We start from the raw sequence: 14,803 nt of genomic DNA, 5'->3' as shown, positions 1-14,803 counted from the left end.
GGGGGGGGGGGGGGGGGAAGGGAGCCCCTTGGTGAGAGGGGGGTAGGGCTGTTGTTTACCTGTAGCTAGATTACCTTCCATTCATCAGCAGAGATGGAATTGGCAACCTCAGAGCACCCAAGGTGAAATTCTTGGATCTTGGAGCCTGACTGGGATTTGATTTTGAACCGAACACTCTCCAAACTTGGGAGCAGAGCCTAAGTACTCTGGCACTGTGGTGTGCTCATAACTGACTACATTAGGTTCTAAATTTTGATTAAACCTTCAGTAATTAATCAATGCTAGACATGAAGCAGTTGGCAAGGTCCAGAGCTGCAAAATGTTTAAGACATAAAACATTACGAAGTAATTAGAATATGCTCCTTCAAGAGAAGGGTTGCCTTCACTAAAGAGGTAAATGATAGCATCCTGTTTATTGTGGATGTAGGCAGCCAGAGCAATATGATAAACTGCTGGAGATACACATATCAGTAATCATCCACATTATTAGTACCATTAATCATAATTCCAAAAATATGACAGCAGCAGCCAACTTTTTGACCAATTTTGCTTCTGCCTGTTGGCCATTATAACTTCACTAATAGACCGCAGAGCTCCTTTGCGTGGCAGTTTGCATTGAGAATGGAAGGTTAATTATATTTGAGCTGCTGATTTCTTCTCTCCTTGGAAAAGGCTTAGCACTCTGACAATCCCAGGAGCTCGAGGTTGTTAAACCAGTAAAAGTACTTTATTGAAATTTTCTTTGTTGGTGAGGAATGAGATGTTTCAAATGAGATATAAGCGCCAGGCTGGGACAGCACTAATGTTTCTTGCTCCAAAGTGATCCTTGGACAGCAAGAACTCGGTGGTTCTTTGGACCACTTTACCTTGTTGTTTCTAGTCCGCCCCTCGGTAACAAAGAAGTTCAGCAGAATACAGTAGAAGCCCAGGAAGCTCTACCAGATTAGTGGTAGTGTAAACCATAGATGTCAGAATACCATGTTACACTAATAGTTACATTAAAAGCATATACACTAGTAGAATAGTGATATTAGGAGCAAGAAGCAACTCTGTTAAAATACTGTGTGTATGACCCCAAGGAAAAAATTCACAAGCATCGTTTGGATGCTTCTGCAAGTTAAAATGTTTAGCAGCAGGTATGCTACCAGTGGGCTAATTCAAATATCCCATGTCTCATCGGGCAGGCTGGACAGCACATGAACAAATATGAAGGTGAGATTATGCTCGCCTGTGTTTTCAAATTCATGACTTTGATTTTCTACACACAGTTCTACATAAGGCCAAGGCTAAGTGATATGGATAGCCCTACAGGATACAGTCTCTCTGCGTGGGGGAGCTTAGAAAACCCTGATGCCACCTCTTAAGATCACAAACTGTTTGAATGATACAAAACATTTCCTCTCAGAAATTATTTTCTTTTAAAATGATCTCGGAAAGAAATCAATACCCCATATTTTACAGAGGAAAAAGAAAGAAAGAAAACTTAAAATGGAAGACAGATTTGAATGTGAAAAAAGCAGTTTACTCCTGTTATTGGGGGAAAATCTTCTAAATTATTTAAATTAGACAATAGAATATGGAGCAGAAGATGTGAAGGTTGTTACTTTTTTCCACTCTCCATAGATATAAAACTTACAATTACAGCTCCGATTATCTTCCCAGGAGGCTTTTCTCTCTCTTATCTGACAATAACTCTAACTAAGCACCGGATGAGCTGCCTGATAAAGAAAATTCCCAAACTGTGAAAGCATAGCCTGTTCACAGTGTAACACTCCCCTTACATTGTAGCGCAACAGGTACGACAGAATAAACAGCACCCTTCAAAAGCCTTCTTGTGTGAGATACAACTGGGCCTTAACACGGTTAGGGAGCAGGCTGTCGTTGGATATCAATTCTATACTTAACCTGAGCATGCAACATACACACTCTCTGTCTACCCATCTGCCCTCCCACATGCCATCAGTGTGTTAACATTTTTATGCATTCCATAGCCATGACAAATTGTTTTCTAACTGTAGTGCCAAATTTAGTATGCACAAGACATGTTTGCCTCTGCCAACAAACCAATAATTCTCAACAACATCTTCAGAGTTACAGCATTTATAAAGTTGCAAAGTGGAGTAAACAAACCATCTGTTTGGCTTTTCCATATATGTCATGCTTTCTTATTAGCATATTACGATTCATTTAGTAAACAAATTTGGTGATTTCGTTCATGTCAAAGTTAGATCGGAAGCCTGAAGATGATTAACATTCCTGGGACAAGCACATTAATACGTTGCTTCCTCTGCAAAGTTAAATGGCTTCTCAAGAGAATCGCCCCTTGTTGACAAGATGAGACTGTCAATTTTGTTTGCCTGCCACGTTAGGGGCCATAAGGGGATGGCAGGCTCTGAGAGAGGGGAGTCGTGTAGGCAGCATAATTCACTGTGAATTGAGAAAAGAAGTCTAATTCTGATAAATGGTCGACCCCAATACATCCTACCTGTTATTACAACAGACGTGCCGTATCTGTGCAGTAAATTAGTTAATCCCCTAAAGGGTTTGGTGGGAGCTTATCTTCAAGTGAATGATTTGAATGTAGAGGGAACTGCCTGCGTGACCAGTATGGGTGATTTGTTTTATATTGAAAGGGGTTGAAATAACTGAATTTCATAGTTTGTTAATTTGCAAGAATTTTCTTAGTTCTTATTTCTTGCATTAAGAATGCATTTCTTTTGGGGGGTTTGAGAATTACCCACTAGAATTTTACATTGGATTTATTCCTCTGCTAGGGGAGGGTATTCAGACTGTCTGGAGAGAGTGTTTAGTGAAAATTCTGGAACAACTACAGTTTTGTTTTGAATTGTTTTTAGGAAGGGGGTAGTGCTAAAATATCATTTAACTCATTTAGGTGTAAGCCTGTGATTAATTAATACATAGTAATACCGTTTGCCATGAACTCAATAGTCAGTATTGTAGCAGCTCAGCTGAGATGCAAGTGAGAAGTAGGGCCTGTAATCATATATTTCTGAGGATTTGAAGAGGGGGTATACATTTCTGTATGGGAATATTTTCCTAGCCAATACTGAATTCACATCAGGCACATATACTTTCCTAGATTTGATAAAAATCCCTTTTACTGCTTTCTCCCCTTTCCTCATGCACATAGACAGCTGACACTTCATGTCCAGCAGTTCTGTACACATGGATTCAACCAACCACAGACAAAGAATGTTAAATGCACCCAACAGCATCCAACACAGAGAAACATTCTTTATTGTCACTATTTCCTCCTCCTCCTCCTCCTTCTTCTTCTTCTTCTTTTTCTTCTTCGGACTATGATCATTTTAGACAGTATTGAGAATATTTGGCATACATTTGTGGTAGATGACAAAGTGGAGCAAGAAAGTGAATGCAAAATGTAATCAATAGTAAAGCCTTAATTCCATTTTAACCAAAGAATTGTGTAATATTAATTCACTAAACTCAGAATGGCAAAAAAAATAATTAAAAAGTAAGTATTGGACATTTTATATAACATATTAGCTTGATTCATGAATTTGTGAAATCAGTTTCTGACCAGCTGTCTTAATTACTTTCTATTGCTGTGATAAAATACATTAAGGGTCAAAGACCTTTAATGAAACATGGTTTTATTTACTTCAGAGTTCAAGGAATAGTCAACCATGGTAGGAAAGTCGGTATAGCAAAAACCTGAAGCAGCTGCTTGCATCACATCCAGTCAGGAAGCAGAGACAGTAGATGCCTATGTTCAGCTTATTGTCTCGTTTTTTATGCAGTGCAGCCTAGGGAATGGTACCACCCAGTGCAGGTGAATCTTCCCACTTCAATTAACCTAATTAAGGTAATCCCCACACACATGCTCAGAGGCCCATCTCTCAGGTGAGCCTGGATCTCTCTAGATTTCAGGTTGACAAGTGAGAGTAACCATCACATGAAATGAACAACTAGCAATAAAACCAAATAAAAGTAGTGTTCTTCCCCTGCAGTTCAAAACCAAACTCAAACTCTGTTTTTTGTTTACATGTTCGCTTGTCAGACATTACATTAGTTCACCTTGAGCGTTTGAGCGAGAGGGGGAAATGAGAGCATAGCCTAGAGTGCTTGCTTTCCGTGGCCTTGCATAGCGCTTGCTTTCCCTGGCTTTGGGCATTTGCCGCATCTTCTGTGCTCTGTGATTGTACCACAGTATGACTCTTTAGTCCAGTGACAGGACTTTCAGTCTCCATTCAAATAAGACAGAAGCTTAGGTATTAATACCCCGCCCCGGATCTAAAACCTTATTACATTTTGACTTTTCTGTGTGTAAGTTTTGGCAGATTTTGATGTTGAAGGTAGGAACTCAGAGAACATTTGTAACTCTGTGCGTAGCCCAGGGTAGCTGAGTATTTTGAGCCTACGTACTGTGGTGGGCCTTGAACTTTACTAGAGTGTCCACTTTTGCTCTGTCGCTATTGTCATTACACAAACCCAGGAGAAAGGCTCTGTCTCATGGCTCTCTTCTGCACTGGGTTGGGGAAACCTCGTGCCAGACTTGTATGTCTTACTGATTGGATGCGACCTTTTTTTCAAGGCTTCCACTTGTTCTCCCATGGGCTGACTTACAACTGTATTTTTGAAAGTATGGGCTAAATCTTAGGCCAGTGTATGAAGTGTTCCCTTTGTGCCCATGATTTTTTTAAATCTCATTCCTTTTTTTTTTTTTTTGGTATGTGCAGATAATCTTCTTCATAGCTGTATCTATCACCTGCTTATTCAAGACAGGCAGAAACAGCTTCTTATATTCTTCATGCTCTTAGTCTAAACTTTGACAAATTTTAAGTCTTCTCTTAAGGTAAATGTTTGGAACACTGGATTCCTTCCTTTTCAAAACCAAGCATTATCCTTGGATAATGGATCCTTGTGCTGGGCTCTTCCTGTTTGCAGCAAGCTGTGGCCTCCCTCCTGTCTTTGGGCTTCTTTTCTCTCAGCATCTGATTGTCAGTAGTGAGTTCTTTCTGTCTTCCTTATTTTTACCTCTTCAGTTTTGCTGATCCAATTAAACTTGTAATATTCTTCAAATGGCCATTAACCCCGGGTCTTTGAATCTCACGAGGACAGTATTTTTTATGACAGTCAGTGGTTTGAACTGACCGATTAGAGGGTCTGACAATAGGTCTTTGTTAAAGCCAAGTGCTGCCTTCGGTCCATTTTGTAGAGTGAGAACTCTAACCTGAGGAACAGGACCAGTAGTGTCTTCTAAGGAACCTTGGTCAGCCCACTTTCCTGCTCTTCTTCCAACCCCAGCAATAGCACGGCAAAGACTCCCCAAGTCCAAGGCATGGGGCTGAACCAGCAGGCTTCCCCCAGCCCATTCTCCTCACTCCATCCATGTGTTTTGCATATGGCATTTGGGAAGATTATTAAACAAAAATGAAATAGATTAAGAAATGAACATAAAAGAATCAATTCTCTTGAACTGTGGTTGCATAATGGAAATCGACTGCTGTGAATGAACCCATGCACTGAAGTTATGAACAGCAGAGTTAATGCACTGCCATGAGTTCATCTTTATTATTACATTACACCTGAATCAATTGATAAAGTAGCTTTTTTTTTGTAAGCGAGAGATGGCACTTAATTGAATAAAAGTCAATGTAATTATATTAGCAGAGGCCAACAGTACTGCTGACAGCGGAAAAGGGACACTGTTGCACCGAGTGCCAGAGCTGGTCTCCACATTTCTGCACATCGTTTGGTTGACAGATATTGAGGGCTGGTACATCATCTAATTAGATTACAGTCCTCTTCTGCTGCATGTGAGAAATGAAGAGAAAAATCTCTTCCCTGTAACATATCAGTGGAGATGTGTAAATTCACAAGTCATCTTATGGCAGAGGTGTCCCTCTGGGTGATCAGCGTACCCTCTTGTCAATGTTAATTTATTCTTTCCTATTCAGTCTGTCTTGATGCAACTTTTGTGTGTCTGGCTGCTGTTTTCTCAGCAGCGAACTTAGGAAGCAGTGACTGCGGATGTGTGAGCAACAGCACAGAGGTCTAGACTGCAGTCAGATGTGTGCTTATGAAGCTAAGAAAGGATGGGTGTTAAAAGTAATGAGTGACGATAGGGTTTCATGAGCTGCTTACAGTTGGCAGATTGTTTTATCAATAGAGGAGTGATACACATTTTAACTATCTACACGTTCCTTCTTGTTAAGCCCTGGTGGTATGTGTCTCCCCTGCATGGCATCCTAAGAACTTCATTGTAGGCACTTTCTGCACTCTGCTTAACAGTGTACACTTGAGTCACCTGACACCAGGGACAAGTGGCAGGGAGGTGTTAGGGGAAGAGAGGGTGAATGTCAGAACAGGACTGTGGTGACAACATCTGTTTATCTACATTCATACATTTGCACACTGCATGAATCTGTTTGGAACTCATTTATGGATGATGCTGATGCTGTAAATTCGGTTTTAGCTCATTTGATTTATGGTTTTTGGAATATTCAGGTGATCTGAAAATCAAGACAACATACGGATGATCACTTATGACAGAAAATAATTTTGAGATCAGACAATTTAAATCCCTATTTTATTGTTTAAGTTTTTTAAAACCGGATGCCTAGAATGTGAATTTGTTTTCTCTCTCTCTTTCTCCCTCTTTCTCTCTCTCTTTCTCTCTCTCTCTGTCTCTCATTCTTGCTTTCTTTTGTGATCGATTTAGCAAAAGATTAGAAAGCTGATCTTATTGTCACAAGGTAAGCTCAGCCTTCCCAAGTGCAGTGTGGAGAGGGCTGCCCCCCTCTGCCCCCTCCACCCAGAGTGATGATTGTGTCCTGTGGAAAGGTGGGACGCCTCTCCCTCCTTTCTGGTCCGTCCCGGAGGCACATACCTCTCACACATCTCTAGGAAATGTTAGCTATACTTCGTGCCAATTGAAGTAGCTTTTCATTATAAGTAGGAGGTCTCATGAAGTTAATGCTGGCCGTTTAGGTCATTTCTACTATCACAATTAACTTCTCTAAGATGCCCAGCTTCCGACGCTGGCAAGTTTTATTTCCTGTTTCTATATCACTTTATTTTTTGGAGGGTAGCTTTCAATTTAGGGACTTGGCAAATATCTGAGCATTTGCAGGTGGAGAGAGGTATATGCCCAAGGGCGCTTTAAAAGTCAATGGGGGATGTAAATACAAAGGCAATGTTTTCAGATAAACAGTGACATGGGCTTTTCAAGTGAGGTCCCTATAGATGCTCTGGGAATGAATCTCACCCTTTTAAACACAAGCAAAGCTTTCAGTGAGGTTTTGCTTGTCAAAGCAGGGGTTCTATTTGTCAAATAAAGGGAATATATGTCATTGTGTTTGATTTTTTTTTTTAATTTACTGTGCATTAATTTTATCCTTTTGGATTTTTTATGGGGGAGGTAGGGGTCTTATATTTTAGAAAATATCAGCTTATGCTTTAAAGAATTAAACCTTGAAATAGCATTATTTTATTAAGACAGTTCAATACTATAAAATGTAGTAACTTTTGAAAAAATAAATGTATTTTACTATTAGATTTGACTGGAATTCAAGAAAGGATCTCTTAATTATTTGAAGTTACTAATTTGCTAAACCTTTTTTTTAACTATAAACATGAAATACAGGAGAGTGAGGAGGAAATTATTTTTAAAGTTAAACCTAAATTATGTACACCATTTACTTTTTGAAAATGCTCATCTTTTTTACACAGTATTTGCTGCACCAGGAACAGTTTATTTGCTGTTCTTTTCCGATTTTAAGTACATTTAGACTATTCCATTTAGACGAGGAGAGAATTTCCATTCTTCTACCCTGTTTCATGTTTATTCTCCTGCTCTTATTTAATGTATAAGCTGTCAGCTGCGAGGTCCTCTGTGGCTGACGCACAAACAGGAACAGCCATTGAGAAAAGAGTGCCAGGGTTTGCATTCATCCTGTGCTCTCTCGAAGAACTTATTCATAAAAATTACTACGTTAATGGAAAGTCCCCCTTTCGCACCTCCCACCTGCACTCACTCCCAGATCCTGAGGATGGAGGGGAATGCCTGCTTTTCTGATGGTGTAATTAGGAATGAATGTGCTTATTTGGTGCTTAATGAAAGTTGAATCAATTTTAAAATGCCCTCCTTTTTCTCACCCCTCCCCACTCCCTGTGCACCTCCCCCCTTCCCTCTTGTTTTCCTAGACACAGTGCCAACATAAACCTGCATCGTAAACTGTTGACCAAAGAACTGGATGACATGAGCCTGGACTCATCGCAGCCCTCCCTTAGCAAGGACCTCCGGGATGAATTTTTGATGAAGATCTATGGTGCCCAGCACCCTCTGGGGCTCGATGGCAGGGAAGATGCCTCCTCTCCCGCAGGGACGGAAGACTCCCACCTGAATGGGTACGGGAGAGGCATGGCAGAGGACTACATGGTCCTTGACCTGAGTACCACCTCCAGCCTCCAGTCCAGCAGCAGTGTCCATTCCTCCAGAGAGTCCGATGCAGGCAGCGACGAGGGGATTCTTCTCGACGACATCGATGGTGCGAGCGACAGTGGGGACTCCACTCACAAGGCCGAGGCCCCCACCCTCCCCGGCAGCCTCGGGGCTGAAGTTTCAGGATCTCTTATGTTCAGCAGTTTGTCTGGGAGCAATGGTGGGATCATGTGCAACATTTGCCACAAAATGTACAGCAACAAGGGGACCCTGCGGGTCCACTACAAAACTGTGCATTTGCGAGAGATGCATAAGTGCAAAGTCCCCGGCTGTAACATGATGTTCTCCTCTGTACGAAGCCGAAACAGGCACAGTCAGAACCCCAATCTCCACAAAAACATTCCCTTCACTTCAATAGATTAGTCCCAGAACGGACACTCCAAATGCCAGCTCTCACCAGATGGCCTACATGTTTGAACTGCCATAGCCAGTGTGTGCTTCCGCAGTGGGGCACATATGTGTGTGTACATATGTATGCCTCTGTGTCTACACTTGTGCACACACATACTTTCTTTTCTTTAGATAAAAATGATAAATACTAGGTGCTTTTGAAATTTTTTTCTTTTTCCTTTATAGTTTTGGGAGAGGGTGGATCTTTTACTTGGGGTAAAAACAAGAGTGCCCTTTTCAGCACACACATACACACACACAAACACAACACAACACACAAAGTGTGCAACTAACCCCAATTTTGATAGAATAATTCTTGGTCTTCTCCAAAGAGACATTTTGTTGTACCTATGACTGTTGCCTGCAAAAACAATAAATAAATAAATAAAAGGGGAAAAAAAGAGAAAAGAAACAAAAAGGAACTTCTTATAGTTGTCTTTTGTGAACTTTAAGGTTTTGAGAGAATCTTTAATTAAAGCATGGCAGATTCACCTGTAAATATTTAGCCTTGAGAGGCCAATGATGTAAAGCAATTGTATTGATGGTTGTTTAACTCTCCTTTAATTTTGGCAGTTACATCCAGCTGTTAGATATGCAGGAAATAAATAGTTTGCTGGCTAGTTCTATTCATTTTTGTTAGCATTAATGCACATTTTCTTTAAAAAAAAACAACAAAAAAAAACAAAAAACAAAACATGGTCTTGTTTTTACTAACCTGTTAGATGTAGTGATAAAGCTGTGCTGGCATGCTTCACAGCACAGGTCTGATTTCTTAAAAATGTCCTGTACCAGTACGTAAATCCCATCATGCACTTTGTTCATACGCTAAAGGGGATGTGTAATACCCATGCTTCCTTTTACCCGTAAACTACCGCCATACTTCAAGGAGTATCTTTCTTTTAAAAAAACAACCCACTGTATGAAAATGGTCTGGTCAGTAAAGGGCACAAATGCCAAACAAAAAAAGTATTAGTGTTAACACCAAACTGCCAACTTTGCACAAGTTTTCAGAAAAGAAAATACAATTAGTCACTCAACATAACCACATGCCAATTCTTTGGCCACCAGAAAACCGCTTAAACACACACACACACACACACACACACACACACACACACACACACACGGTGATTCTTTTGAGTGCCGAATGTTATTAGAACCAACATTGCATCCTTCCTCTGTACACGTTAAGTCCCAGAAAACAAAATACCGCAGGGTGAAAAAGCCAAGGTGTTTCTTTGGTAGAGGCAGGATAATATTTCGGGACACAGTAGCCCAGATTGCTCACTAAAGGAACAAAGCTGCCTACAGTAAAAAAAAGTGAACTCACTTCCAAGGCCCCAACCCTTATCCTTTGAAAAGAAAGAAAGCCCGAGCTGATTGGTCTCTTGTTTGTCACAGTAGCGCTGCCAGTCAGGCCTGCTTAATAGAGGAAGTCAAAGTTCCCAGCAGTTCTTCATGGAAGCTCTGAATGCCCCTGCTAACCTTGAGCTGAGCAGCCCCCTTCTCCAGGCGGCAGAAGACAGGGTCTCCCTGTGTAGTGTTTTGTGTTTTTCCCCATGCAAATTTGTCAGAGAGAAATGAAAGCAAGCCTGAAACCTAGCAGTGGAGAGTGAGGACAAGGGTGGGTGGGGGACACTGCTCTGAACCTTCTTGTTTTGTTTTGTTTCTGATGTTTACACATGTTGCCTGAGCTGGTTAACCACATCAGCAGCCTCGGCTACCACAGCATACTGACTAAGTGAGGATATTTACTCAACCTCATAGGTAGCCAGAACTGCTGGGGTGTGCTTGTGGACTGCGTTTGTTTTATTGTCTTTTCTTATTTCTTTGGTTGGGGGTGGGGTGGGGGAGTGGGGAGTAAACACTAATATTGTGTCAACCTACATAATAGAAAGAGAATGTATTTCTTTTCTTCATTTCATGGCCTCAAACATTTCTCCCGTCCGTGTAAAACTTAGAAACACCCTTTGTTTCAATTTTTCATATCATTTCCATTTTTCATGTTTTGTAAAAATTTTTTCTGTGTTCACATCAGCATTCACTTCCGTTACATTTGCCAAAGGAAGCTGTCGATATGGTTCTGTTATTATTCCTGTGTGACTTATTGTACCTCACAGTATTTATTTGTTGTTTTTTTTTTTCCAAAACTTAAGTATCATTCATTTGGGGGTTCCAGATATTTTCTGTTTCTCAGAATTTCTTAGCAGTAGACAAATAGTGATAAGCTAGGTGTTCCTAAAGCGTTATCGTTGTCTCCTTCTGAGGAAGCCATGGTTCGGCTTGCTTCTTCATTTATCCCACCTTGAGGAAAGTCCAAAAGCATTTGCAGGGCAGCAGAAGCTGTCACACACAATGTCTGTTAAATGCCAAATGTTTACGGTAAAAGCTGAGGAATTAGTAGTAACTGTTTCTGTTTCCCTGTCCCTTTGGTTCTCCCAACACTTAGCTGCTTTGCTTTGTTGTCGTGTTAAACTGAACAAACGTGTCCCTTCATTTTATAATGTACAAGACTCTGTACGGTATGTTTGTGAATAATTGAACCAGAATAATGAACATTTGTTTGCAAACATTCGGCCCTCTTAGCGTTCTCTATATTGCTGCTCTGTTGCCCTGATACCAAGTGCTGGATTCAAAGAGGATTGAAACACATTGTTGCAATCTCAGCAGGAATTATGGAAACTGTGTTTTGGAGTGTGTGTAGACTAAACCACACCTTGTTTTCTGAACACTAATAAGGATCTGTGTTTGAGCAACTTTCAAGTGTTACATTCTTAGAAATGTGAGAAATCACCTCTACAAAAACTCAGTGTTTAGTCTGTTTAAGTGAATGCCAGTAAAATGTCAAACAGTGGTCCTGAGTGAGTCACCTAGCTGTCAGGAGGTCACATCAGCCTGCAAACCAGGCTCAGGAGAAGCATTTGTCACTTGCCACACACATGGCTGATGTCTGTCGCCAGGTCAAAAAGGTACAAGAGTAATACCACTGAAGAAGTTGTTCTTGCTAGGAAACGTGAGTGTGTGGCCGTTTGACAGAAATGGCGCTAAAAGCCAGGCAGCTGGCACTTTCTATGTGTACCCTCTGAGCTACTACTTTTGTGCTTCACATTCCCAATTGTTTGGGTGGCCTTTTCACCACCACGTGTTCCAGTATAAAGCCTATTTGCTTAAAAAGAATGGGGAAGTAGGTGGATGCAGATGATGAGATGGTAAACCGTGAGATGTACAATTGTACTCCCAAAGTATGGCTTGTTCTTGGGTGTGCCTGTGTGCAGTGAGTTCACTAAACTGGCGTTTCCCCTGGACAGAACCTCCAGGGCTTACATGCAGATGATGGGATGAAAAGACCAGACAAGGTCTCCATCTCTGTCCATTCTGACATGTTTATTTGTTCATAAAAAGTTTCCTGTCCCTAGACAGTTTCTAGCTACAGCCATCCTTTTCTAGCTGACAATTACTATGAACATGTGTTCATCCAAGTAGCCTTCTCCCATTTGATTGGTTTTTTACCCAAGTTTTATCATGAGTACAGAATTACTCATACATGATATTAGTTATGCATGTTCTCCAGCTGATGTTGAAGTATATTGTTTTGATCACTTTAAACTATGTTTTTGTAAATATTAGAAAGGTTGTGTCCACTTTGGGGGATATCTGCATGCTGTGGAGGGGAAGGAAGAGAGCAAGGAAAAAGCTGGATAATAAGTAATCTGGCTTAGAAAATGTGGTGAAAAACCCTGACACTCTCCTGCTGGTAATTGTATTGACAAAACAGAGTCCCATGTAGCTCATCCCCAGTCTTAGTTCAGCTGCCCTGGTCCTTCTGATCCTTCTTATGATTTAAACATACAAGCATTTTCCTTCTCAACATGACTAGCTTCTCTCTAGATGTTAGTATCAGTTACCTAGTGGTGTGACTTCTTTGGTCATGCTTCCCATAAGAGGAGGGAGAAAGACCTCTAGCCGCTTATAGCCAGTTAGTGTATACATTGTTTCGAAAGGGAGGGTCTGAGTCTATGAAGAATGGGCTGGCATGGCCCCATTGGACTCAGGAGAAGTCATACATGCCACGTAATAAAATGTCATCTTTCTCCTCTCCATCTGTGTACTCTATAGGTACATGTCAGGCACATAGATGAGAACGAGGGAAGACCCTTGGCAGTTCAAACACAAACAAGCCAATAGTCAGACTGAGATGGACACAGCACACCTGAGCAGCCCTTGATCACATCTAGTCTGCCAGCATTGGGTTAAATTGAATGACAGTAAATAGAATCCACCTGCCCTAAGACGTGTAGCATCTGCTATTGTAAAGGAATAAGAAGCCCAGGAGAGAGAAGGGCTTCCATCTGTGACCACACCCTGTCCTTCAGAGCGTTTTAAAATTATGACAAATTTAATTACTTTTTCTCCAAAACAGAAATATTTAAATTAGTGGATTTTTCTCTTTCTCTCCCAGTCTTTGTTTTTAGCAGGAGGGATCTGAGTAAAGAGGGTGAGAAAAGGCAAAATAAACAAAACACTGGCAAGTCGGCAGTTCTTGTAGAAGAGACAGACCTGACTCTGGTCCTGGCTTGAGTGTAGCTGGAAATGAGAACGGCTAATGCATTACAAGTGTTTGTTCAGGAGAAAAATCAAAGTCAGCTCTGCCTCGTAGTGGGTGCCAGCCGAGCACATCCATCCTCCAATATCCTGCAGAGTTCCCTGTGATCAGGTGAGCCGCTGCATACACCGTGGGAGGACTTAACGCTATCTTACGTTCCTTATGGGTCAGGATAGGCAACATAGGCAGGTGTGAGTTTGTTATGATTATTATTTTTGAGTGAGAAGTAATGGCCAGGGTTCCCTTGGGACCACAAAGACAGAGGAGTCACCTCAGTTAAAAGGCCAGTGAGCAATCCCACACTTCAGTGACAATGAGAGATGGAGAAGGTGCAAGTGCTCGCGCTCTCCATGTGCTGCAGCATCCTAGAAAGTTGTGATCACCAAACCGTGTGGCTGATGATCTTGTGATGAAAGTGGACGCTGAGGCACAGAGGTAACTAGGTGCATATTTCTCTAAGAATTTTAACATTCTTGCTCCTGACCTTGTTAAAATATATCTGCTACGTGCTGGGTTCATGTCCACCCTTCCTGTCGTTGCAGAGGGCTTACTCTAGTGATGCTCCGTAACTCCCACTTTTACAGCCAGCAAGGATGTCCTGTCCATGCCCACGCCCACACATTCAGCCTCCACTTATCCTCAGTCTTCCCACAATTTACACGAAACTATTTTTGCAGCCTTCTGCAATAATTGGCTGACAGATGATGTCTTTTAGGGGGGTTAATTTTTAAAATTCCAAATGCCTAATAGCAGGACTTAAAAAGTTGGGCATTTTTACAAGTACACCAAACTGAATGCTGTTGTTTATATATATATATATATATTTATATTTGATATATATATCATATATAAAACATACATTTGAAGCAGCACACTACAGTTATCATAGACTATTCTTCTCCAACGTGTTCTTATAAATTCATTTGACCTTTATTGCAGGGCAAAAAAAAAAAATCATAGTGTTCAAGACAGGCTCAGTTTGTAACAAATAGTGGACCATTACAAAGAGGAAAGGCAAAAGCCAGGGCTGAGCAGCAAGAAGCTTTGGTTCAATTTCACCTCATATCTTTCTAATAACGTACTTGTCACTTTATTACCTTCCAGTAATGTGAACGCTGCTGACAAGACTGTCACACTAACAGCAGACAACACCCTCTCTGCTCCGGCCCCAGTTCTCCCGGCTACTTATTGCCCTGGCCCTGAAGGGACACAAACTAATAGTGTGCTTTCCAGTTCAGCACTTGGCCATCAAATATAAAAGGATGCGTAATTGCCTGTTTATCCCTGGTGAAGGGGAAATTGAGTAGAGGGCCAGGCTTTCC

The 14,803-nt window shown here is 41.2% G+C and overlaps 1 protein-coding gene across 5 annotated transcripts in view; it reads left to right on the top strand.

Moving 5' to 3' along the window:
• The window catches only part of Bnc2 (basonuclin 2), a 402,776-nt gene extending 388,341 nt beyond the window's left edge, over nt 1-14,435 (top strand). For 2 of the 5 annotated variants that reach the window (XM_029476262.1, XM_029476261.1), the window contains one exon: nt 8,191-14,435. In XM_029476262.1, coding sequence (XP_029332122.1) covers nt 8,191-8,851 — 661 coding nt within the window. In that variant the 3' untranslated portion in view covers nt 8,852-14,435. Of the gene's footprint in view, nt 1-6,706; nt 6,741-8,190 lie in introns of all 5 variants that reach the window. The other 3 variants (XM_029476260.1, XM_029476259.1, XM_029476263.1) reach the window with 2 other exon arrangements.
• Nucleotides 14,436-14,803: the final 368 nt, after the last annotated feature.

Source organism: Mus caroli, chromosome 4 (assembly GCF_900094665.2).
Source record: "Mus caroli chromosome 4, CAROLI_EIJ_v1.1, whole genome shotgun sequence".
Taxonomy (NCBI): domain Eukaryota; kingdom Metazoa; phylum Chordata; class Mammalia; order Rodentia; family Muridae; genus Mus; species Mus caroli.
This window is presented reverse-complemented; position numbering and strand designations above follow the sequence as displayed.